Genomic DNA, 26,692 nt, shown 5'->3' with positions numbered 1-26,692 from the left:
CGGAGTCTGGCCCAAAGTAGATGCTCAGTGCGGACCTACTGAGTGACTTCTTGGTCTATGCCAACCATGAATGTAGCACTGATTCCCTCCTTGGGTTTTCTACAGCACCTCAGTGGGTCACTCCACTGTAGCACAACTACCTTTCATCATAGACACTCGTGTTTCTGTCTCTCTCCTCAGATACTGATCCTCTCACTGGCAAAGACCTATCTTGACTGTCTCTTAGTTCCCAGGCCCTATTATGAGCGAAGTTGGTTGAAGCAAAAAATGAATGGGTGACAAAGCTAGGGGTTGGGCGTAAGGATGCATTCATTCAGCACACAGTTACTGAGCACTGCTGTGTGCTAGGTACCATTCTAGAACCCCCCGTGAACAGAGGAGAGAAATCCTTGCCTCGTGGAGCTTACGTTCTCAAGGGTGAAGCAGTAGGAGAAGCAATCACCAAGCAAGTACGGTTCGCCGGCGGACATTCTAGGGAGACAAGTCACTACGGTCCGCCGGCGGACGTTCCAGGGAGAAAAGTAAAGCCATGATGGGGGAGAAGGGGCACCAGGGTGCAGACTGGGGTATAATTTTAAATTCAGTGATTACAATAGTTTCTTACTGTTGCCACAAAACAGTGGCTTAAAACAACACAGATTTGGGGCACTCGGGGGGCTCGGTTGGTTAAGCGAGTGCCTTCAGCTCAGGGCATGATTCTGGAGTCCCTGGATCAAGTCCCACATCAGGCTCCCTGCTCAGTGGGGTGTCTGCTTCTCCCGCTGACCCTCCCCATCTCATGTTTTCTCTCTCTCATTCTGTTTCAAAAAAATAAATCAAATCTTTTTTTTTAATATTTTATTTATTTATTTGTCAGAGAAAGAGACAAGAGAGAGAAAGACAAGCATGGAGAGCAGCAGGCAGAGGGAGAAGCAGGCTCCCCACTGAGCAGGAAGCCCAACACCAGACTTGATCTCAGGACCCCAGGACCCGACCTGAGCCGAAGGCAGACCCCCGCTGACTGAGCCACCCAGGCGTCCCAATAAATAAAATCTTAAAAACAAGAAAAGAAAAGAAAACAACACACAAATTGATTATCTTATATTTCTGTAGGTTAGAGTCCAGCGTGTCTCCCTGAGTTTCAGTCAGCCCACTGTAGGACTGCGTCCCTCCCGGCAGCTCCAGGCAGAATCATTCCCTTGCCTCTTCCAGCTTCTAGAGGTGGCCCACAGTCCTTGGTCCATCTTAAAAGCCAGCACTAGCAGGGTGAGCCCTTCTCACATCGAACGTCTCTGTCTCTGACTCTCCTGTCTCTCTCTTTCACTTTAAGGACCTGCGTGACCGCACAATCCTGGACAGCCTGTTCACCTCAAGACCTTCAACTCGACCACACCTGCTAAGTGCCGTAGGCTCCGTAAGGGAAGAGATTCACCGGTCCCAGGGATTAGGATGTGGACATGATGGGGGAAGGAAGGGGACATTTTTCTGCCTACCTCCACGGTCTTCCAGAAAGACCTCATTGAGAGGGTGAGAGTTGCGTCAAAACTTCAAAGTGGGAAAGGAGCAGGCCTTGTGGTACCTGGAGGAGGAGCAGAGGGGACGGGCGCCACGGGGGCTGCACCCAGTACCTGTGAGACAGCAGCTGGGCGGAGGGATGGGGCAGAGCGGAGCCCCCGGAGGCACAGGCAGGGAGGGGCATCGGGTGGGACCCACACAGGGACTGAGCGTTTTGAGCGTAAGAGAGACAGGATCGGAGAGACACTGTCACAGGCCCGCTTTGGATGTCAAGAACAGACGGAAAGGGGCAAGGGCCACCACGGAGAGATCTTGCGTGGGAAACACCCAGGGTGCCTTGGACCCAGGGCAGTGGCAGGAAAGGTGTTTGCTGCACTATTCTACTCTCTTTTCTGTATGCGGAGGTGTTCGCAATGATAAAAAGATGCATGGGACGGACCTTGACCTTTGAAGGCATATTTAGCCCAACCGTGTTCCTTCATGGAGGACCACATTGTAACGGCCCTGGGGAGGGAGGAGCATTTTGCATTTTCAAAGGTTTCCAGATACAAGTCTGTATCGCTCCGCCTTTGACAAACTCCAACTGGTCCTTCCGGTCTTGACTGCGAAAGCTTCCCGGACCTCAGCCCCTCCACGCCCTCCCCCGGCCCCCGTGGATGGGTGCTCCCATTCTGTGTTCCACAGAGCCCTGTAGGTCCCTCTTCATAGCATTTATACTGCTTGGCACAAGCTGCTGGAGGTTCTGGGCTCCAGAAGGGCAGGGACCCTGTCTCCTCCTCCCTGCCTTGCTCGCACCTGCCTCTAGTAAGCGCTGGGCAGCGCCGGTACGAGCTCTGAAGACGAAGCAATGAAGCAGCCAGTTTCAGCAAGTGTCCTAGACTCACCTGAGACAGACTGGCTCTCACAGCACTGTAATTTTTTTGGTGCGGGGAGCACGGATGTTTTCTGTTTCTGATAGGGTGGGCCCTGCCTAGCACCCGCCGGACGCAGGACTTCACAGTCTGGATGCCGGCTTCATGGGAGGCAACAGAGGCTTTCTGAGCTGCTGCCTCGCTCTGAACTCCGCGAAGGCACGTGTTCTCCCTGCCTGGGTCCTTAGTGCCTGGACCGAGCCTTCAGGTCCCTAAAGAGCTGCATACAAGCCTCTTCCCATTGCAACAAGGATTGCATTGTCCAGCCTAGCACCATCCCTGTCCCCATCCACCCCCCCCTTACACCTCTGTCCAGGGCATCTTGCCCTTCTCCCTCTGCTGGGTAAAAGGACAGGCTCCCAGGGGCTCCCATGAGTCACCTCCTTACTCCAAACAGCCTGAGCACTCAAGTTCTTCTCCAAGGGAAAGACAGGAGGCGACGGTGTTGGCTTTGGCTGAACGCCAATGAACCCGAGTATCTAGACTTCATTTTCCTCCGAGACTTAGATGCTCCAGCACCATGACAGTCCCAAGAATAAAAGTATCTGTGTGTGTGACGGAAGGTTACTCGGGCATGATAAAGAAGAAAATCCTGCGGTTTGAGACAACTTGGGTGGACTTCGAGGTCATGATGCTACAGCGCTCAGGAAAACAGACGGTAAAGGGGTAGTTCCAGGGGCTGGGGCCAGGGGGGATGGGGAGATCCTGGTCAGAGGCCACAGACTTTCAGTTATAACATTAGTCAGTTCTGGAGATCTAATATCGCCATTATAGTCAATAATTCTGTATCGATATACTTGAAAGTTGCTGGGCGCGTCTTCAATGTTCTCACCACAAAGAAGAAACGGCAACTCGGTAACAGGACGGAAGCATTAGCTGAGGCAATGGTGGTCACGGTCCCGCAATATGAAAGTGTATCAGATCAACGCTTTGTATACCTCGAACTTATACAATATTATGTATCGATTCTCTCTCAGTAAAGCTGGGGGAAAATATCAATGTGTCTGAAGCACAGTGTCTCAACCTTGGGGCTAATGAATATTCTGGACTGAACAATTCTCTGTTGTGGGGGACTGTTCTGTGATCGTAGTACCCCCTTTCCACCTACCGGATGCTCGTGGCAGCCTCCCGTCCGGCCGTGACATCCAACAATGTCTCTAGACGAGGCTAAAGCCTCCCTCCCGGCCCCGTGAGGGAGGGTCACCCTGACTGAGAACCACCGGTCTACAACCTTAAAAATGCACAGAGAAATGGATCTGATCGAAATCCATGTAGAATTTTATTCTGAGGCAACAACGGGGGACGTACATGGAGTTGCTGAAGAGAATCACCTGAATTTCCGACAACAGGTACGTCCCAACTTCGGAATACCGTAAACCACTAAAACACCGTGATCACATCTAAGGACAGGAAGTAGGTCTACAACGTGTCCACAGGGAAAGAAGCTGGTAACAAACAGGATTACGGTGTAACTGTGGAGAGTGAGACTACAGTTCTGCACTGAGAAAAAGTCTGGAAGGTTACAGTCCAGATGTGCACAGCAGGCAGCTCTAAAATGGGGAGATACAGGTGAGTTTTTTTCTTTTGCATGCTTGTCTTTTCTAGGCTGTCTAGAATGAACAAGTATTACTTAATTTAGGAGATGGACAATAAAATTCTTCAGAAAGGAGGAGCGTGCGCTCAGGCACTCCCCCCGCCCTGCGCCTCTCCCCGCAGAGCACAGAAATGTATTGTCTGAGGAACCCGTTACTGAGATCCCGTCTTCTAACTCTGCTCCTCTCCTGTCCTGCCCACTTTACCCACTCTGTCCTCCCAGGACACCAATTAAAAGTGAGGACATCAGGTCTGAGAAGAGAAGAATTTGCCATTCGACCATAAGCACAGCTTTAGAAGCGGCGGGGGATGTCGTGAACCCCGCGTCCTGACTACCCCTGGATCAGCCCGGCCGCCCGGGCTTTCCACCGGCCAGCTCTCCGCAGCACTCAGCATTGCCCCTGGCACATCCCAAATTCTCTAGCCAAAGAGTCTGGGCCCTTGGCTCCCTCCTTCCCTCCCACAGCCTGCCTCTGCCTGCCAGTTAGCACCTCAGGCTCGGCCAGGCGGGGCGGGCGGAAGGGATGAGACAGAGCCACTGCGTCGGACTCTGCCAGCCCTGCCGGTGAACCGAGTGCTGGGAAAGGGGTGGCAAGCACTGTCTGGGGTGAGCGGGTGGCATCGCCCCCATTCACCGGACCACAGTCATCTGTTTTTCTGCCCACAGGGCTTCTCTCCCTGTCTACACCCTGCATCCCTTGGGGCTGGGAGCTGCCGGGCAGGGAAGGGTTCTGGGCAGGCTGGGGCTGTGGAGGCGCAGGTGTCCGGCCCAGGAGCTCTCCGGTTCCACAGCGGAAAAGCACGTCCACAGGAGTAGGTGTGGGTATGTGGGTGCTAAGGGCCCATCGAGGAGAGCAGGGACCGGAACATCTACTCGGCCATACGGAACGGGGCTGGTCCTCAGCAGGGGCCCCGGCTCTCCTGACCATTACTTCTGGCCAGAGACCCGCTGGACGAGCAGAGGTCTGAGGGTCCTCCTTTCCACTCCCACATTCCAGGCATAGTCCTGGAACCCCGCTCGGGGCGCCTGGACCAATGAGCCTCCCCAGGGCACTCGGGAGTTGGGAAGGGATCGCCACCTGCTGATGCAGCAGGGAGATGCGGAGAACCCAAGCCGCCGGTCCCACAGCCGGGAAGGGAAGGGCTACGAGAGTTCCAGGTTCTCCTCCCCAGCCCGCCCTCCCGTCCTGCTCCTGAAACACGCTTTCTCCCCCAAATGGAACAAGGTACCTTTCAAAAGTGTCGGATATCCAGTGCAATCAAGACAAACTCTGTAGTAAGAAAGTGAGTCCTCAGTCCTCAGGCCACGGGCCCGGCAGCTCCCTGGCAAACAGGCCTCAACTCCATTCATGACACCAGAGAGCGCCAAGGACATCCACAGGCTCCGTGATTTCTGGAAAGAGGCATGACCAGTGCAAGGATGTGAGGCCTCATGCTTGGCAGGTCCCATGTGGGATTAAACACTCGGCCATCACCATCTTAAAATTCTTAGCAAGTGTTGGCCTGGGCCCTTGTACTTTAATTTTGCACAGAGCCCTGTAGTCACACAGCTGTCCTGCTTCCGGTCACCTGGGCAGCTTCCCCACCCCCAGACTCGGTGCGTCACGCAGGCATGACTCCACAGCCACCGGGAGGGACATTTCCCAGCAAGCGTCTGAAACCAAAGTGAACCAAAATAGACAGACACCCCAAATCCATGCGATTAGCCAATGCCACCTCCTTCCCAAGACAACGCCCTCCCCCTCCCCATCAGAGCTGACACTGTCCCCTTGACACCCCTTTCCTCTCCCAAGGTCTTACTATCATTTTTATGTGACTCACTAGTAAAATTACTGGGGACTCTCATATTTAAAAAGCAAGGAAGTGATTATATTGACTATAGATGCACCAGGGGATAATGGATGGTGATCTATAAATACTCATTTATTGTTTACCCTTTTAGGAAACACTGGCATGTTTCCTGTGACTTATCTAGACCAGAAGCACTTACCCTTTTTAAAGTCACAGGCTCCACTGGGAACCCAATGGAAGAAAGGGACGATCGTGCACAAAGTCTATGTGAGGGGCTCCCAAGGCCCCTGATGCATCCAGCTCCATCCAGAACCTCTGCTCCAACTGCTAGGACAGCTGAGGAAGGTAATCCGGCCACTTGAGGCCCGTGTTCTTCCAACTCACTCCTCACCACTGGCTACCTCCTTCCTGCCTGTACATTAGGCAGACCCTGGTTCTGACCCACAAAACTCCAGAATCATTTATAAGTATCCATGCATCTTTCCCACCAGTCTAAGAGACCTTAGGGGTCACAGACCAGAAGCCAGTGATGGGACTAAGATGAGAGAAGAAGGAAGAATTGGGGAAATGAGCAACGAGAAATACCCAGGGGGTGGCTTTTGACAAGCCACAGCCGCCCCTGTAGGTGGCGAGGCACAAAGGCATCGCGCCGCGTTGAACGTCACCTGACTACCACAGAGCGGGAGTTGCTGAGCCCAGGCTGAAGGGAGAGACCCACCCCATCACCCAGAGGGCAGATCTCCGCCACCAGGGGTGCCCCTGTGGGTGGGGCTATCCCAACCCACGCCCCCTCCAGAGCTGTGCACACGTCTGGTGCTCAAATCTCCGCGCTGTAGGAATTCACTGTCTCTCGAGGTGATGTCCCCCGGGGGTGCCAGCAGGGCCCGGTGCTGTAATGACCTCTCTGCAAGGCCCCAACCGCCCCTGAGTCCTCCCCACGCTGTGTCCTCCCCACGCTGTGTCCTCAAATACAAAGAACAGATGACACGAGGCCACGTCCACGGTCTCATCAAAACCTGAGGGTCTGATGGGCTTCAACACTCAGATCTTTCAGGTCGTAGAAAGGGACAGAGTACGAGGCGTGTAAGGGTTCTGTCATCAAACACAGGAATATGAGTAGGAAGATTCAGACTAAATAGGTCAGATTTTGCCAACAAATGATTTCATTAGGTCAACTTTCCCCCCTAAATTAGTTGTGAAATAACGGGGCACCTGGGTGGCTCAGTAGGTTGAGCGTCGGCTCAGGTCATGGCCCTAGGGCCCTGGGATCGAGCCCTGCATCGGGCTCTCTGCTAGGAGAGGTTCGTGTCAGCTTCTTCCTCTCCCTCTGTGCGGTCTCTCAAGTACATTAATAAAATCTTAAAAAAAAAAATTAGTTGTGAAATAACTTCACTTTCAAAATGTTATGCTGTTCCTCAGAACGGCAGCTAAGACCGGGCCCCTGTGAGTACCCCCTGGGGTCACTGCGGCAAGACTGCTGGAGCTCCGGCACCCCCTGCTACAGCCGTCCCGCCCCCCAGGCCCGGTCTGTCCTGGCACTCAGCCCTCAGAATTCTAACGGTCCTGGGTCTGCCCCCCTCTCGAGAGGGCCGGCATCTCGTGGGCAGGAATGACTGCCCGCTCCCGTGTGTACCCTGAGCACCAGGCCCCCACCGGGGTGCAAGTGGGACTTACCCAGACCGCTACGTGTCTCAGCCCGCCTGCCTCCGAGCAGGTGCAGAGAAGGACGTCCCCGAAGTGCTCCCCCGAGGCTCCTGAACCTGGTGCACCTGTTCGGTGCCCCTGCCAGGGTACCTGGAGAACCTCTTTGGCACTTCAAAATACTGTTTCTCCAAAACCCAGTTAATACCCCCTGGGAATGGCCCTGGCTGGGGAGACTTGGGAGATTGGCCCTTAACTACCATGTATTTCACCTGACTCCCAGATCTCCCCTCCAACCTTCCGATGGAGCAGCCCCCGCAGCCCCGGAGGCCTGGGAAGCCAGCCAGGGCCTCTGCCCCCAGCAGCAGCCACCACAGTACAGCCGCAGTCCGGGCCCAGGACCAAGGAGATCTTTGCTTTGAGTGTTTTGCATTTCTCCCCTGTGAAGACCCCCCGTCTTTAGAAGCAGGCCTGGCTGTCTGTACCAGCATCACTGAATATGAGAAGCCCAGGGGCCCTCCCGGAAGGCTGCCTGAGCCCCGAGACCCGAACAGGCCGCGGCAACCACCTGAGAAGCGCCCTCACTCGAAGAAGAAAGGGATTTGGAAAGCGCGTCTCCTTCCCGAGAGAGGGGAAGGGGAAGATGCATGACAGGAGGGACTGAAATGCCTGAGTGGATTACTGTCCTCTGTGGTCCTTGGTGAGGGGGTCACGGCTCTCGTCTGTGCCCCCCCGCCCCAGCGGGCCCCCCAGGTCAATGTCATGCAGCCTCGCTTGTAGGAGGCCGGTTAGGATTAACCCTCGGCCCCCCTCGGGTGTGCTCTTAAATCTGGAGCCCGGGGGCTTCCCACTCATCACCTGTTGTTGGGTCAGAACCGTTTACAAAGGGCCTTGTATCTGGGGGTGCAGAGGAGCCTGGGTCCGGGATGTCCCCTAAAATGTGTCTTTCCCTGGACAGCCGCACCATCTCCAACCCCAGGGAGCAAGAGCTGATGGACCCGAGAAGTGTGTCTCTTCAGGAGAGAAGACAGTGGAACCCTGACCCTCAGAGGGGAGACGGGCCTTACAGCGGGGCTCAAGGGGCCTCTGGACGGCGGGTGAACAGCTGGGCTAGGCCTAGACCCGGTGTCACAGCAGCCCCGGTGTGCTTGCTGGTTCTGGGAGTGCTGGTGAGCTGGTCCCTGGGGTGGAGACGGGGGCGGGGGGCGGTGGGGGGGGCATGACACTGGGTCACTGACCTCACACCGGTGCCCACCAAAGCAGGCTCGGGGCACTCTCCCCGGCAGGTGGAGGGGTCTGCGTACGGCTCACAGAGTCTTTCTCCAGAGGGTTTTATTTATTTATTTTTCCCTTTTCCAAATAGCTTTTCCTCAGGCGTCTAATGCAGGGTCCAAGCATCTGTCCTCACTCCCACCCCCACCAAGCCTTCCGGATCCACATCCCATCTTCCTTCCTGTGCACTGTCCTCCCTGCAGAGAAAGCCCACTCCAGCACGCTGTCAGACCCGTGTTAGATGTGTGCAGGAAGCAATTCAAGGAACGTGTGGCTTCCTAAGGGGAGGCACCTGCGGGCTCCACATTCCTAACATGCTGCCTCTTACCAACCTAAGGCATCTCAGGCTGGTGGTATTTGAAGCGACACAAGAGGGAACCAAGTGGACAGATGGAGGCAGGGGGAGCCACACTGAACTGCTGTGGACACATTGTCACTCCCAGGCCACCTGCCCCTGGGACCGCACCTCCAACCCACAGGGCCTAAGAGCCCCCTGTGCTGCCTGTCAAATGCAGATCCCTGGGCCCCGCTCCCAGAGCTTTGGTTCTGTAGGTCTAGGCAAAGCCCCCAAATCTGCCCATTCAGCTGGCAACTCAGATGACCCCAAGGCAGACAGGTCAGTGACCGCACGGAGAAATACGCCCAGGCCCACTCCCCATGCCTTCTTTTCACTTCCTACCACTTTCTGCTTTTGAAAATAGCCTCTTGGGGTGCCTGGGGTGGCTCAGTTGTTAAGCGTCTGCCTTGGGCTCAGGTCATGATCTCAGGGTCCTGGGATCAAGCACCACCTCAGCTCCCTGTTCAGCGGGAAGCCTGCATCTCCCTCTGCCCCTCCCCCTGCTTGTGCTCGCGCGCTCTCTCTCCTCTCTCAAGTCAATAAATAAAATCTTAAAAAAGAAAGAAAGAAAACAATGTCTCAAAGCTGTTTCCCCCCAAAGAGCTGAAGGCAGTTGGTAGGGAAGAGTGGCCCCTCCATTTTCCATGCGGACAATGTGGTCAGAATTACCCCAACTCATATCAATACGTGCATATTTACAGATCCAAGTGTTCGAAATTCACTTCAATCTAGTCCAAAGGGAAAAAAAGCTCTAAGAGACATTCCTAGGAGACCTAATGACATCTGTCTACACCGTGGAGGAGATAATTTCAAGGTTAAATTCCTGGTTACTGGATTGTGGCTATATTCTCATTCTTAGGAAATACGTGCTGAAGTATCGAGACAAAAGGGCTCGACGTCTGCACAGTATTCTCAATCCGCTCAGAAACAGTAACACACACGTGTGTGGACACGCATGCGGGATGCAACGAAGCAAATGGGACAAGATGAAGTTGTTGGGTCCGGCAGAGGATCCGGAGCCCCCACACTCTGCCTAGATCGATTTCACGGGTCGGAAATGACACCATCGACGTACAAAGTCACAGGCACAAACCCCCGGCCACCAGGGGGCGTCAGGGACCGCAGACCCCATTCTCTGGGCTCCGTCTGCACCTGGAAGTTTCTACCTGGAAGACAAGCTCCCTGTGCCAGGCCCGGCCGGCCGGAGTCTGGCCCGAGAGGCACTGACCCTGAGCAAGCCGGGAGCCTCGCACCACATACAACCTTATGCGCAATGAGGAGTGAGCCCAGAGCGCCGCGCCGCCTGAATTCGGGGTGCCACCCCGTGCGCCCTATCCTCCCAACCCCAACACTGAAAGGCCTATACGATCTGACACATGCAATGTTATTTTTTTTCTGATGGTACAATTCGTATCAATAATGGAGGAGAGAAATCCTACATAGAAGCAGTTATAAACCAGAAAATAAAAATCCCCTTTCCGTCACACATGGCCCCATCACGAGAAGAGCTTTTATTGGGACAGGTGAGTTACTGCAAACTCCAGAGTTTACACTGGGCTCTAACACCCTTCCTTAAATGGTTTTGGGGATGTAAATTTAAGCGAGAATGACAGACTGACTTTTTAAAAGATTTTATTTATTCATTTGAGAGAGACACAGAGAGAGAGAAAACGAGCCCGGGGGTGGGCAGAGGGAGAGGGAGCAGCAGACCCCTGCTGAGCTGGGAGCCCAACACGGGCTCAATCCCAGGACCTCGGGATCATGACCCGAAAGGAAGGCAGATGCTTAACCGGCTGAGCCACCCAGGTGCCCCCAGACTGATTTTTTTTTTTTTTAAGTTTCGTTCAGTTAGAATAGAATTGTGAGAAAGCCGCCAGAGATCACACGGCTCATATGATATATAACAAGAAGATGCAAAGGCGGAGGTAATAGTAAAAGTCGTTGACCAGAGCACCAACCAATCAAAACCAATCAGAACTGATTTAGCTGTAAGCCCAGCAACTAGCAGACCCTGACCCTTAAGTTCCTGGACTGTTGGGAATTCCAGAGCACAGGGAAGGCGCCACTGCTCAGTCTGGTGCGCGGTTACTGAATGCCAGCTCTGTGCGTGAAGGAGTATCAGCTCCAGTCATTGCGGTCTGTCCCCATCCCCATGGGAGCCATGCCAACCCGAGGTGCATAGCCGGTCTATACTCGGAGGGTAAGTGACTTCACTCTTCCCAGAGATCTGGATGGAGTCAAGACCCTGGAGTAATCGGAGTATAGCTCGAAGATGTCAACGACTCACCCACTTCTCAAGAGCTCCTGAGCCAAACACAACAGATTTGGGAGTGGGAGACAGAGACGGGAGACACTGTGGGCATTGTTCACACTCGCTAATAAGTAGCCCCTCTTGCTTATAGAGATTTCAGGGCAAAACAAATACTTTCGGGGACACTCAAGTGAGTCATAGGCTGAGAATAGAAAGGAGCAGCCTTGTAACCATCTGCAAAAGCCTCCCGCAAGTGTACGTATTAGAGGAGTGGGGGACAAACTACTCCAAGAAGCAGTTCAATTTTAGAAACCAATTTGTGATTTCATGCACGGAACTTTTAAAGAAGTAAGGGGTATGTTCCGTTATGTTCCCACGCTGCGAGAACATTGAGGTGGTTACTGTACTGGGAAATGACAGCTGTTCCTCTGAGCTATAAAAGGTATGAGGGTCAAGACCTGGTCTTTGTTTCCTCTTGTTTCGCCTTGTTCTGTTTTGTTTTACAAAGTGCCTGGTTCAAGACTGTAATTAACTGCCTGCTTGATAAATGCTTTTTGACGGTGAGGTAGAGAATGCTGAGGAGATGACTTTGCCTATTTAGGTCATAGGATAGTTTTTTTTTTACGCTATAGCAATTACTGTACTTACTGTGAGAGAGCAGTGTTTTCCCGCAGGTGAATGTGAGAGCAGACCTCGTCTGGCCTGTACTTACTTCTCCTGTACAGGTGCCTGGGGCAGTGTGTTCAGCGGGGCACCCCCCAACCCTTCCCTACACCCCCAAGGGGTCACCACCCTACTAGTACCAGTCAGTGCCACTCACCCGCGGCATTGATAAGCCATTGTCCCTTCAACCAACCAAGCGAAAACCAACACAATGAAAATGTGAGTGTAGGAAGATAGAAGAAAATGAATTCGAACCTTAGTTCTAAATTCTTTTCTTGCCTCAGTTCGTTTCCAAGTCCATTGGTACTGGGGGTCTCCCCCCCTTTGAAGGGCAATCTTAGGAAACTTCCACAGGACCCCGCTAACCCCGTCAGCGTCAGAGTCAGATACGCCGATGGAGAGGAATGACGAGCCTCGAGGCATCCAGTAACCGCCACAGAGGAGGCACTGATGCCTGCGGGTTCGGGTCCGGAAGGTTTCACACAAGGGCCGCCCCACAGCCCTGCTCCCAACATCTTCTGAGTCTGCAGCACTTTAAAGCTGGTTTTCCAAAATCTCTGGCCCAAAGCTATGCTTTGTCTCCTTGATCCCCTAGTTAGCAATGTCCCCCTGAGGGTCAGAGGGCTCTTTCTAGGTTGTTTGAGCAAATGCAAATGTAAGTGACTTTTAAATGCTCTTTTTAAAATTTTAAAATTTAAAAAATTTTTTAAATTTAAAATTTAAAAATTTAAAAATTCAAAGCAAGAGAATGGAAATCTGGACATGACTTCATCACCGAGGTTCTGCGTCACTGGAGAGACGAGAAGGTGACCAACAAAGAAAGCTGTCTGGCCAGGTGTTTCACCGTGGAAAACCTTGGTTAAAAAACATTTGAAGTCAATCGTTTACCATATTCTTTTTAATTCAGTTCTTCCAAAGGGGATCTAGCAAACCTCTGCTGCTCCACCTCAGCCTGTAAAACTCCCGGAGAGCAACACAGAGTTCTGTAAGCTCCGCAGGGAGGTCAGGGCGACTCCCGGATGGAATGTGCAGAGGGGTGCGTAGATTTCTAGGGACCAAGAAAGGCTTCTTGCTCCACACTCCTTCCCGCAAATCACATGGGAAGTTGTCTAACAGGGGAAAACATTTTTTAAGTTCAAGAATAACACTGGGGCGCCTGGGTGGCTCAGCCGGCTAAGTGTCTGGGGGGGGGGTCCCTGCTCAGCGGGGAGCCTGCTTCCCCCCTGCCTCTGCCGCTCCTCCTGCTGTGCTCTCTCCCTCTCTCTGACAGATAAATAAAATCTTAAAAAAAAAAAAAAGAATAAAATTTACCTTCCCTTAGAAAGAAAGGCCACACAGCGATTAAACGCATTCATTCATTTACTCCTTCATCCACTCACGCAGCACCGGTGTGTTGGGCAGGGCTGTGTGCCGGGTCCTGGGGGAGGCAGGAGCGCCACAGCAGAGTGCAGAGCCTCGGGGAAAACGCAAGCGTTTACAACTTGCTCTAAGGGCAGTAGGATTTGAGAAAAGTTAATGTGATGGAAGGTAGTGGGGGGAGAAGGCGCTACGATACGAAACCAGCAGCTTTGCAGGCAATGGCGGTGATACCAAAGAGGGAAGGTCGTGACAGGGAGTGAAGGAGGCCCCTGGGGTAGAGGTGTTGGCTGCCCACAGCCGGCCATCTTCTTCCTTTGAGCAGAGCCTGGGTTTTGTCTGCCTCTTCACCTCCCACTCCTTCCACCCCACCACGTGTGGCTGAGTGGCCAACCTTGACCAATCCTTTGGCAAGGGCTGGTTTAACAAGGCACTTGGGACGGAACCCCCAAGTGAGACTGGAGGAGACATAAGCTGTGAGGGGCCCAGGAAACATCTCTCTGATGAGACATCAGGAAGGGACATCCTCTCTCTTCTTCTGAAGGACACTGCTGTAACTTCCCTGTGCTGCCTGGCACTCTGGCAGCCATCCTGTAACCACGAGGAAAACTACAGTGGACAGGGCCCCCAAGGCAGAAATAAAACCTGCTGAGCACGGGCGCCCTACCTCGGGACTGGTTATCGGTTGGAATTAGAAAATCTCCTTATCATTTAAGCCACTTAAAGCGGAGTATTGTGCTATCTGTGGCCAAAAGCGACCTGATACAATTTACTTCATAATTTTGCGGAAGACAGCCCTCCCCGGAGGCCTCCTCACCTCTACCAGTCCACCTGTTAAACAGACAAGCTGAATCCCAAGGGCTGTGCCCAGAGCCTTCCCGTTGCTTTCCCCAGCTCTACTCATGAAGATATAATTAATTTTCTAGCCCATGAATTAAGCATTGCTGCTGCAGCTGGAAGATTTCAGCAACAGCCTTCTGTTGGCAAGAGAAGCAGGATCCCAACATGTTCTACAGAAGGCAGGAGGGGAGGAGGGGAGGCGAAGGGGAGGAGGCCAATGAAAGAAAGGAGGAGGGACTGCAGATCCCACTCGTGCCCGGCCTCTCTGAACCGCCAGCCTGTGGCCGGGCTGACAGGACGCTTCTGGAACTGTAGCGCGCAGGTGAGTCACTCATTTTAACTCACCTTGTTAAAATGCGGGTCCTGATTCGACAGGTCCAGGGCAGGTTCAGACATCTTTATTTCTAGCAAGCTCCCAGCGACGCTGACGCCGCTGGTCCGCGGACCGCAGCCTGCCCGGACCCAGAGCCCGCTAAGCCGTCCCGGGAAGCCGCAGAAACGGAACCAGGACGCAGGAAGGAGGACTCACGTGCCCGCAGCGAGGGCTGGGGAGAACCGGCTGTGTGGACTGAGGCTCGAGGGAGCAAGTGAGATAAGGACAAGACCCTCACACTTGTACCTTTTAGAAACAAGGAAGCGTAAAGAACAGGGGAAAGGCCTGAGGGAGATGCCCCTTCCCCGCTGGCCACGACGCCAGGTGCGTGCCCCGGTACCTTTCCTGGAAAACTTCAGGCTCAACTCGTCCCACCGGCAAGTGTCTGCTCTAAGAACTTTGCTCCAGACCGTTCCATCAGAGCAGGAATTGTTGGTGTGTGGGACGGGCTGAGAGCAGAAGGGGAGAGTCAGGCAGGGGCGGAAGGGCAGCCTTTCCGCAAGCCCCGTCTCCTGGCCCTGTGGCTCGGGAACAATCCTCCTCACCCTGGATCTGGCCCCTGACCCCCTCCAGCCTCACTGGACCATCAGGTCCTCGAACCACCCTGCTCTGTCTTTCCTCCCCTCGCAGCTCTGCCCCCACTCTCGACTGTGGCCACAGGGCTATTTCCTCCAAACCCCAGGGCTGCCGGCCAGCCAGCCAGCCAGCCACAGACCTCCTCCTCAACACCCCCAGACCAGGGGCCCTGTGAGTAAGACGGCCTTGCTCTCGTCACTCGTGCACCTGTCTGTCCCTCCAACTGGCCGCTAAGTGCCACCAAGTCCAAGACCGCACCAGTGCCCGGCAGGGAGTGGCTGAGGGGTAAATGTTACTGAACAAGGGAATCAAATAATGGTTCTCAGCCCAGTTGTGCATCAGAAATATGTGAATGGTAAAAAACAGAAAAACCCAACAAACAAAAGAAGAAACAGAAGAGGAAGCCAGAGCATTACCCTGAGACTGCGATTCAGCAGGCCTAGGTGAGGGCCTCGCTTCCAAAAACTGTAAAGGATCCCCAAGGGGTTCTGATGTGCAGCTGGTCTTGACAATCACTGGAATGGAAAAAATGAATGAATTCGTGGATGGATGAATCCACGACTGCTTGTGCAACTGTGAGGCCCTCCCACACGGCCCCTCACGCCCATAATGAACAAAGGAGGGGCACTCATGAGGGAGGTCAGCCACTGCTGGAGCCACCATCCCACTGCCCGAGGAAATAAACTCAGAGCAGAAGGCCTTGACCCTGAGACCAGTGCTTTCTGACAATGAGCAGGCTGGACGAGGCTCGGCCTCCAAAGGCTGAGCTCAACAGAGGGAAAGAGAGAAGGAAGTGTTCCGGGAAAGTGTGCAGGGCCCAGAGCTCACATTTCCTCTGTGCCGACTTCCAGGCCAAGTTCCTTTTCTTTTCTTCTTTTTTTTTAATTCCAGTAAAGCGGACATACCGTGTCGTATTGGTCTCAGGTGTACAATACAGTGATTCACCACGTCCACACGTCACCCCGCGCTCATCACAGTCAGGCCAAGTTCTTTACCTTTTCATTTCACTCCCGCCACAACCTGATGGCCTACTGCGGGGCTCTCACTTAACCTCACTGTGCACTTGGGGACACTAAGGTCAGCAGGGTGAGTGATCAGCCCAAGGCTGAACTTGCTGGGGGTGGAACTGGGTGCTGATCCCAGACCCTCACTCCAAAGCCCACCCGCTTAACCTCGGGGCTAGCAAAACTATGCATCCCCGCGGCCACAGGCAGGCTGCATGCCAGAAACTGCCCCACGTCAAAACAAACACTCGGCGAGAATAACATCACCCAAAGACGGTGCTGTGTTTTACAGAACCCTAAGGAGCCACCACGGCTGTTCACCTTTTGTAAATGGATCAGCGGCTCTTCCAGGCAATTGTTTTAATTGTGTACCGTCCGCAAAACGGGGCAAGGCAAGAACAAAAATGCTACAGCGAGGTCATGGTTGGACGTCTGGATTTAAAGGCTGCGTCTTTTGTGCGAGCCACAAGTGCTCCAAGCTCCAGACAGAGGACGATGCCAGGGCCGGCCCCCCATCCTGGGGGGCGATGCCAGTCAATAGCACTGAGTGTCTACTCTCTGGCAGGCACTTTCATAGGCCCTCCAGGTCTTCAAACAACTTTCTTTTTTTTTTTTTAAAGATTTTATTTATTTATTTGACAGACAGAGATCACAAGTAGGCAGAGAGGCAGGCAGAGAGAGAGAGAGAGGAGGAAGCAGGCTCCCCGCTGAGCAGCGAGCCCGATGCGGGGCTCGATCCCAGGACCCTAGGACCATGACCTGAGCCGAAGGCAGAGGCTTTAACCCACTGAGCCACCCAGGCGCCCCTTCAAACAACTTTCAGCGCAGTGTTCCTGTCCCCCTTCCACGGACAGATGGGGACAGGGCTCCCAAGCTGGAAGGGGACATGTATGAAGTTGAACCAGTGGGCGGTGCCGGGCTTCGGGCCCAGGTTTCTACTCCGCAGCATAAGGTCACAGTACAGTCTGCAGTGACCTTGACCAGTCTTAGAAAAAAACTGAGTTAATAATGTTAACCTCAAACCTATACTTATTCTTGTAGGACTGTGACGTCAGCCAAAGCGTACTCTATTCTCCAGTTTTGCCGGATGCCAGCCCTGAGTGAGGAAGCGCTTAGCGTCTGCCCATTTATTAAAAATGCAGGAGTTGCAACAATGGACTGGGAATTACAGGGTTTAATTTTTGTTTTTTGGTTTTTTAGTAGTTTAACTGGGTATTAAGATGGTTGGTTTGTTTGTTTGTTTGTTTAAACATGACTCAAGATACGGATGGAAGGAAAAACCAAGTAAAAACTAAGACCCTAAGAGATTTCGAGAAATACGTGGGCCCTGTTTCTACAGCCATTGTAACTGGTTGTGCTCAAGAAAACATTAAGGACCAGGCAAGTTGTCAGCTAGACAAAAGATGCTTATCTATGAAATAGTGACCTTTTAGAGGAAAAAGAGGGAAGATAGAAAATCTAAGGGAAGGAAAGGGCAGGGATGGAGGATGGGGAGAGGCAGGGGGAGGAAGGACTAGGAGAGACTTGTGTTCATTTCTCTTTGGAAACTTTGAGAAAGAAACTTTGTTTCCAAAGCCAAAGCAATCTTTTCCAGGCAAGAGAGGCAACAAAGCCAAGTTCTGTGCCAATGCAGAGTTCATTGTGCTGCGAGAGGGTATTTTCCCCTTCTACTGAAGAAAACGAGCCAACATCAGGACCAATAACGACGGCAGCTAATAATCAGGGAGCACCAACCAAGGGCCAAGTACTGTGCTGTGATTTACACGAAATCTCAAATTTAACTCTCACAAACCGGTAAGCAACAGGTACGGACACACCCATTTTACAGGCAAGAAAGCTGAAGTTTAGAGATGTTCATTTGTCCCAGGTCATGTAGAAGGTGAGTGGGAGAGCAGGGGTTCATGTGCAGACAGGTCTTTCTCCTGAGCCATCACCCTAGAAAACGGGGAGGCAAGGCAGAAGTCTGAGGCCAATACTTTCTTGAGCTCCCCAACAACTTCAGAGACTCGACAGAAAAAGCAGCACAACCCACAAAGACATCCAGACCACCCCAAGTCATGGAGGCACGTCAACTCCAAGACAGAAGGGAACCCCTGACAGAAGACAGGTCCTCCTCAGGCACCTCTCAGAACGGCACAGGCTTCGGCGGACCAGCCTCTCTGGAGGCCCCCAGCCCCCAGACTGCTTCCTCCCCAGAGCCTAAACCCCACTGGAGAGTCCAGCCGGCACCGGGGAATTCCTGTAAGGTCTCATTGATGGCCATGTCTGCCCCCAGGCAGGATGGAAGAAGGGAGCCGGGCCAATCCCGGCTCTTCACGCCTTAGACCTTCACGCCTTAGACAGTCCAAAGAGGAAAAAAAAAGCCATGACGTCACCACGGGGCACATTTAGGGGACTCAGATGACACTTAGAGAGAAACCAGAAAAGTCCCTGACATTTCTGGAAACCGATAGCCAGAATGCCCGGAGACAGGCGAGGCCGAGGTCCCCTGGACGGAACCGGGAGGAGGTGGTGACAGGGGGCAACAGAGCGGCTCAGGGCGCCAGGGCTGCCCCTGAAAATAACCCTGCAGAGCCCGGGACTCAGCACAGCCGCCCCCGCCGGTCTCTGCCTCTGGCCGGCACAGAACAGTTGTCTGACCAACACGTGTCTAAGGCAACATTTTGGACTTCGAAAGCAAACAGCCCCACTGCTCTTTTTCTTTCCTTTTCTTCTCCTCCCTCCCTTTCTCCCTCCCTCTCCTGCTGACGCTGGGAAGCACAGGGAGAGCCGAGCTCCGGAGAGCGGCGCTGATGGAGGAGCCAGGCAGGAGACCGCAGGCCCGAAGAGACCGGGCTCTGGCTGCGTGGCCGCCGTGGGAAGCCGCAGTCCTGCTCCAGGAGAGCGGAAGGCCTCCGGGGTGAGGGAGGTGTCCGCTGGCGACGGCCTTCCAGAAAAAAGATTCTGTCTTCACCCCAGAGAACAGCCTGGAAAGGACTGAGGCCACTTGGCAAACCTGGAGAGGAGGCCCTGTCTGAGCAGCTCCTGGTGGGGCGCCAGGGTCCGCAGCGTCTGGGGGCTGCACGGAGTGGAGCCCGTGGGGCGTCCTGGGGGGACAAACACAGACATGTTCCGAGCACTCACGGCTCCACGTGCTCGCTCTGACCCTGCCCTCGGGAAGACCAAGCCGGGGTTCGCAGGGCCAGGTGGGCCGGCAGCGTTCCAGGCCTGGAAAGGGAGGGAGGGGCTCCCTGGAGGCTGGGGGGCAGCGCTGAGGACTTTAGCCGGCCTTGCGGGGGCCTGTCCATGAAGCAGTGGCTGAACATCTTACAGTCTGGTCATGTGGAGATAAGAGACGCGGAAGACAGAGAACGAAGCCAAGGCACAATCACAGAGACGCTGGCGAGGAGGGCACAGCACCGAGGAGGGCACAGCACCGAGGAGGTGCGCTCCGTGGGGGAGGCGCGAGCAGAGGGCCGCCAGGAGCTTTTAGGGGCCTTGAAAAGGCTTCAGGGGCAGGCACCCGGCTGCCTCGGCCCAGGGATGAGCAAGTGGCTCTAGATAAAGGGGTTCTGAACCCCAGCCCCGGGGCAGCACATGGAGCTCACATGAAGGGGGAAAAAGATTTCCATGGATTCCCCAAGACTCCTGACCCTCTCGCCATCCCTCCGTGCACTGTCCCTCTGTCAGCCCCACCCCCTAAGAGTTAAGGGGCTCTGGAGGGATTTGCTCCAAGGGCAGGGCCTGCAGGGTCAAGAGGGAAGGCTGAGAGCACAGTGGCCCTTTCTCAACCGACCCGCGAAGCTGGCACTATTCCAAATAAGCTTTGCAGAAAGTCGTCTCCGTATTTTCTTCCTTTTTCCCTCTGGAAATAAAAGTAGTTTCTGTCTCTTCCTTGAGATCCCCCAATCGGCATCTGAAAGGGCTTCCTGGATTACGTCATCACCTTCTCAGGCCCCAGTATCGCTGCTCGGGCTTGTGCCCCGGCTACCGCCGCAGGTGACTGAAGCCCAGACCAGTCACTGGCACCAGGGGGACCTGCTAGGTGGCTCAGAGGACAGCGACTTAGGGCAGGCGCCACGCCCCTGGAGCGCACGGAATGGGGGAGCGGCGGCGCGGCGGCCCAGCCCTGAGCTCCCCCTCCCCCGCCCCGCCAGCACGGGGGTGCTGGGACGCAGGGGGTGGGACGCAGGGGGGGGTGGTGGGACAGCAGCCACAGGTGCGGCCACAGCCCCGCCCGGGCCGGAGAAGGACGAGCCTGGAGGCGGCTCTGCGGCCCCGGGTCCCGCTCTGTGCTGGGGCGGAGCAATGTCGCGGGGCCACCTCTGGGGCCACTTCTGGGGCACCGACACCGCAGACTGGGGCGCGGGAGCCCGTGGGGCGCGGGAGGCGAACGGGTTTTCCCACCCCGTCATGCGTGGAAATCAAGGCCGTTTCCGCGCCCGGCGTGTCCACCCTCCGCCGCTGTCACCTCCTTCACCCGGTCCCCAGGTCCGCGGCCCGGGAGGAGCCTGAGGACGCGCGCGGGCGACACCGGCGTCTCCCCTCCGCTCCCGGCCCAGCGGCGCTCCGGGGCGCACAGCGCGGCCGCGGGGCTCCGGTCCCTTCCGCTGTCTCCGCGGAGCCGGCCACGCGCCCACCCCGCCGGGCCCCGGGCGAGGCACCGCAGCGACCCCCGGACGCAGACCCGGCCCGGCCCGAGGACCGACGAGCGCGGCGCTAGCAGCGGGCCGGGCCGGGGTCGGGGTCGCCGCGGGGTCGGGGTCGGGGCCGGGGTCGGGGGCGCCGGCGGACTCACCCCAGAGCAGCGTGAGCGGCCGCGCGGCGGGGACCAGCGCCAGCGAGGACAGGGCGGCCGCGTGCAGCGGGCCCGGCGGCGCCACGTTCCTCCAGACGACGCGCCGCGCCCGCCCTGCCCCGCGCCCTCCGCCCCCGGCCGGGCCTGCCCTCGGCGCTGCGGTGCGGGACGTGCCCCGCGGCGGCGGCCGGGCCCGGCAAGGCTGGGACAGCGGGGCGCTCGCAGCGCCACGGCGACCGCGACCGCGACAGGGACGGCGACAGGGACGGCGACAGGGACAGCCACAGCGGGCGGGCTCCGCGGGCGCCAACTCTCCCGGGGGCGGGGCGGGCCGGGGACGTCGGCCTTTTGTTGGCCGCGGGGGGCGGTCTCTGCTCTCCCGGCCCCGCCTCCCCGGCCCGCCCCGCCTCCCCGGCCCGCCCCGCCTCCCCGGCCCGCCCCGCCTCCCCGGCCCGCCCCGCCTTTATTTATTTATTTGACAGACAGAGATCACAAGTAGGCAGAGAGGCAGGCAGAGAGAGAGAGAGAGGAGGAAGCAGGCTCCCCGCTGAGCAGCGAGCCCGATGCGGGGCTCGATCCCAGGACCCTAGGACCATGACCTGAGCCGAAGGCAGAGGCTTTAACCCACTGAGCCACCCAGGCGCCCCTTCAAACAACTTTCAGCGCAGTGTTCCTGTCCCCCTTCCACGGACAGATGGGGACAGGGCTCCCAAGCTGGAAGGGGACATGTATGAAGTTGAACCAGTGGGCGGTGCCGGGCTTCGGGCCCAGGTTTCTACTCCGCAGCATAAGGTCACAGTACAGTCTGCAGTGACCTTGACCAGTCTTAGAAAAAAACTGAGTTAATAATGTTAACCTCAAACCTATACTTATTCTTGTAGGACTGTGACGTCAGCCAAAGCGTACTCTATTCTCCAGTTTTGCCGGATGCCAGCCCTGAGTGAGGAAGCGCTTAGCGTCTGCCCATTTATTAAAAATGCAGGAGTTGCAACAATGGACTGGGAATTACAGGGTTTAATTTTTGTTTTTTGGTTTTTTAGTAGTTTAACTGGGTATTAAGATGGTTGGTTTGTTTGTTTGTTTGTTTAAACATGACTCAAGATACGGATGGAAGGAAAAACCAAGTAAAAACTAAGACCCTAAGAGATTTCGAGAAATACGTGGGCCCTGTTTCTACAGCCATTGTAACTGGTTGTGCTCAAGAAAACATTAAGGACCAGGCAAGTTGTCAGCTAGACAAAAGATGCTTATCTATGAAATAGTGACCTTTTAGAGGAAAAAGAGGGAAGATAGAAAATCTAAGGGAAGGAAAGGGCAGGGATGGAGGATGGGGAGAGGCAGGGGGAGGAAGGACTAGGAGAGACTTGTGTTCATTTCTCTTTGGAAACTTTGAGAAAGAAACTTTGTTTCCAAAGCCAAAGCAATCTTTTCCAGGCAAGAGAGGCAACAAAGCCAAGTTCTGTGCCAATGCAGAGTTCATTGTGCTGCGAGAGGGTATTTTCCCCTTCTACTGAAGAAAACGAGCCAACATCAGGACCAATAACGACGGCAGCTAATAATCAGGGAGCACCAACCAAGGGCCAAGTACTGTGCTGTGATTTACACGAAATCTCAAATTTAACTCTCACAAACCGGTAAGCAACAGGTACGGACACACCCATTTTACAGGCAAGAAAGCTGAAGTTTAGAGATGTTCATTTGTCCCAGGTCATGTAGAAGGTGAGTGGGAGAGCAGGGGTTCATGTGCAGACAGGTCTTTCTCCTGAGCCATCACCCTAGAAAACGGGGAGGCAAGGCAGAAGTCTGAGGCCAATACTTTCTTGAGCTCCCCAACAACTTCAGAGACTCGACAGAAAAAGCAGCACAACCCACAAAGACATCCAGACCACCCCAAGTCATGGAGGCACGTCAACTCCAAGACAGAAGGGAACCCCTGACAGAAGACAGGTCCTCCTCAGGCACCTCTCAGAACGGCACAGGCTTCGGCGGACCAGCCTCTCTGGAGGCCCCCAGCCCCCAGACTGCTTCCTCCCCAGAGCCTAAACCCCACTGGAGAGTCCAGCCGGCACCGGGGAATTCCTGTAAGGTCTCATTGATGGCCATGTCTGCCCCCAGGCAGGATGGAAGAAGGGAGCCGGGCCAATCCCGGCTCTTCACGCCTTAGACCTTCACGCCTTAGACAGTCCAAAGAGGAAAAAAAAAGCCATGACGTCACCACGGGGCACATTTAGGGGACTCAGATGACACTTAGAGAGAAACCAGAAAAGTCCCTGACATTTCTGGAAACCGATAGCCAGAATGCCCGGAGACAGGCGAGGCCGAGGTCCCCTGGACGGAACCGGGAGGAGGTGGTGACAGGGGGCAACAGAGCGGCTCAGGGCGCCAGGGCTGCCCCTGAAAATAACCCTGCAGAGCCCGGGACTCAGCACAGCCGCCCCCGCCGGTCTCTGCCTCTGGCCGGCACAGAACAGTTGTCTGACCAACACGTGTCTAAGGCAACATTTTGGACTTCGAAAGCAAACAGCCCCACTGCTCTTTTTCTTTCCTTTTCTTCTCCTCCCTCCCTTTCTCCCTCCCTCTCCTGCTGACGCTGGGAAGCACAGGGAGAGCCGAGCTCCGGAGAGCGGCGCTGATGGAGGAGCCAGGCAGGAGACCGCAGGCCCGAAGAGACCGGGCTCTGGCTGCGTGGCCGCCGTGGGAAGCCGCAGTCCTGCTCCAGGAGAGCGGAAGGCCTCCGGGGTGAGGGAGGTGTCCGCTGGCGACGGCCTTCCAGAAAAAAGATTCTGTCTTCACCCCAGAGAACAGCCTGGAAAGGACTGAGGCCACTTGGCAAACCTGGAGAGGAGGCCCTGTCTGAGCAGCTCCTGGTGGGGCGCCAGGGTCCGCAGCGTCTGGGGGCTGCACGGAGTGGAGCCCGTGGGGCGTCCTGGGGGGACAAACACAGACATGTTCCGAGCACTCACGGCTCCACGTGCTCGCTCTGACCCTGCCCTCGGGAAGACCAAGCCGGGGTTCGCAGGGCCAGGTGGGCCGGCAGCGTTCCAGGCCTGGAAAGGGAGGGAGGGGCTCCCTGGAGGCTGGGGGGCAGCGCTGAGGACTTTAGCCGGCCTTGCGGGGGCCTGTCCATGAAGCAGTGGCTGAACATCTTACAGTCTGGTCATGTGGAGATAAGAGACGCGGAAGACAGAGAACGAAGCCAAGGCACAATCACAGAGACGCTGGCGAGGAGGGCACAGCACCGAGGAGGGCACAGCACCGAGGAGGTGCGCTCCGTGGGGGAGGCGCGAGCAGAGGGCCGCCAGGAGCTTTTAGGGGCCTTGAAAAGGCTTCAGGGGCAGGCACCCGGCTGCCTCGGCCCAGGGATGAGCAAGTGGCTCTAGATAAAGGGGTTCTGAACCCCAGCCCCGGGGCAGCACATGGAGCTCACATGAAGGGGGAAAAAGATTTCCATGGATTCCCCAAGACTCCTGACCCTCTCGCCATCCCTCCGTGCACTGTCCCTCTGTCAGCCCCACCCCCTAAGAGTTAAGGGGCTCTGGAGGGATTTGCTCCAAGGGCAGGGCCTGCAGGGTCAAGAGGGAAGGCTGAGAGCACAGTGGCCCTTTCTCAACCGACCCGCGAAGCTGGCACTATTCCAAATAAGCTTTGCAGAAAGTCGTCTCCGTATTTTCTTCCTTTTTCCCTCTGGAAATAAAAGTAGTTTCTGTCTCTTCCTTGAGATCCCCCAATCGGCATCTGAAAGGGCTTCCTGGATTACGTCATCACCTTCTCAGGCCCCAGTATCGCTGCTCGGGCTTGTGCCCCGGCTACCGCCGCAGGTGACTGAAGCCCAGACCAGTCACTGGCACCAGGGGGACCTGCTAGGTGGCTCAGAGGACAGCGACTTAGGGCAGGCGCCACGCCCCTGGAGCGCACGGAATGGGGGAGCGGCGGCGCGGCGGCCCAGCCCTGAGCTCCCCCTCCCCCGCCCCGCCAGCACGGGGGTGCTGGGACGCAGGGGGTGGGACGCAGGGGGGGGTGGTGGGACAGCAGCCACAGGTGCGGCCACAGCCCCGCCCGGGCCGGAGAAGGACGAGCCTGGAGGCGGCTCTGCGGCCCCGGGTCCCGCTCTGTGCTGGGGCGGAGCAATGTCGCGGGGCCACCTCTGGGGCCACTTCTGGGGCACCGACACCGCAGACTGGGGCGCGGGAGCCCGTGGGGCGCGGGAGGCGAACGGGTTTTCCCACCCCGTCATGCGTGGAAATCAAGGCCGTTTCCGCGCCCGGCGTGTCCACCCTCCGCCGCTGTCACCTCCTTCACCCGGTCCCCAGGTCCGCGGCCCGGGAGGAGCCTGAGGACGCGCGCGGGCGACACCGGCGTCTCCCCTCCGCTCCCGGCCCAGCGGCGCTCCGGGGCGCACAGCGCGGCCGCGGGGCTCCGGTCCCTTCCGCTGTCTCCGCGGAGCCGGCCACGCGCCCACCCCGCCGGGCCCCGGGCGAGGCACCGCAGCGACCCCCGGACGCAGACCCGGCCCGGCCCGAGGACCGACGAGCGCGGCGCTAGCAGCGGGCCGGGCCGGGGTCGGGGTCGCCGCGGGGTCGGGGTCGGGGCCGGGGTCGGGGGCGCCGGCGGACTCACCCCAGAGCAGCGTGAGCGGCCGCGCGGCGGGGACCAGCGCCAGCGAGGACAGGGCGGCCGCGTGCAGCGGGCCCGGCGGCGCCACGTTCCTCCAGACGACGCGCCGCGCCCGCCCTGCCCCGCGCCCTCCGCCCCCGGCCGGGCCTGCCCTCGGCGCTGCGGTGCGGGACGTGCCCCGCGGCGGCGGCCGGGCCCGGCAAGGCTGGGACAGCGGGGCGCTCGCAGCGCCACGGCGACCGCGACCGCGACAGGGACGGCGACAGGGACGGCGACAGGGACAGCCACAGCGGGCGGGCTCCGCGGGCGCCAACTCTCCCGGGGGCGGGGCGGGCCGGGGACGTCGGCCTTTTGTTGGCCGCGGGGGGCGGTCTCTGCTCTCCCGGCCCCGCCTCCCCGGCCCGCCCCGCCTCCCCGGCCCGCCCCGCCTCCCCGGCCCGCCCCGCCTCCCCGGCCCGCCCCGCCCCCTTCCCTGCTTCCTCCGCGCAGCCTCGGGCTTCCCGCGCGGACCCAGGATGCGGGTCCCGGCGCCGGCGTCTGTCGCGGGCGGGTCACCGCAGCGCCGCGGGCCGGGCTGGGCGGGAGGGAGAGGAAGCGGGGGCGCGGGGAGGGGCGGGGGGAGGGTCCGCGCCGCTCCGGCCCGTCCGCACCCCGCGGCCCCGGAGGAAGACGCTCTGCGGCCCCCGCCGCCCGGGGCTGCCCCGACCCCGCGCCCCGGTGCGTCCGCGGCTCCTGCGCCTCCGGGGGCCGCGCCGAGCCGCCGCGTGTGCCGTCCGCGCGGGGGTGCGTCCGGGGCCGGCGGTGGCCGCTGTGGCAACGCGAAGGGCACCGGCCGCGCCTCCAGCCTCGAAGCAGGGAAAGGCCTCAGAACTGGACCTCGGGGCGACCCCGCCGGGCCCTCCGGACGCAGGTTCCTTTCCCGGGAGCGGAGCTACTTTGTGAGTTTGAAGTGAGTTTGAAGGAGCCTCACTATGTCCACTAATAAGCGCATACGTCACCGTTGTGCCCACGAGTAACCATATATGTAACCGCTGTGTCCACGTATAAAGCTGACGTTTAGGTCACCCCTTGTTAGCAGTCCCGTCCCAGAGTCTGGGAAAGGGCCGCAGATTCAAAGAACTGACGGCCCGAAAGAGCGGAACTCCGGCGTCCGAGTCACCCCGAGCCCGTCCGATCAGCCACACACGGAGATGTCCGCT

General features: G+C 57.0%; 1 protein-coding gene across 1 annotated transcript in view; it reads right to left on the bottom strand.

Annotated features, from left to right (window-relative positions):
- The window catches only part of LOC111149176 (stearoyl-CoA desaturase 5), a 157,782-nt gene extending 133,955 nt beyond the window's left edge, over nt 1-23,827 (bottom strand). Inside the window, exons 1-3 of the mRNA XM_022506116.1 lie at nt 23,715-23,827; nt 23,469-23,589; nt 20,880-21,081 (exon numbers count right to left, since the gene is read on the bottom strand). Coding sequence (XP_022361824.1) covers nt 20,880-21,081; nt 23,469-23,589; nt 23,715-23,827 — 436 coding nt within the window. The remainder of the gene's footprint in view (nt 1-20,879; nt 21,082-23,468; nt 23,590-23,714) is intronic.
- Between the last annotated feature and the right edge of the window lie 2,865 nt (nt 23,828-26,692).

This window comes from Enhydra lutris, unplaced genomic scaffold, assembly GCF_002288905.1.
Source record: "Enhydra lutris kenyoni isolate GAN:26980312 unplaced genomic scaffold, ASM228890v2 scaffoldscaffold21, whole genome shotgun sequence".
NCBI lineage: Eukaryota > Metazoa > Chordata > Mammalia > Carnivora > Mustelidae > Enhydra > Enhydra lutris.
This window is presented reverse-complemented; position numbering and strand designations above follow the sequence as displayed.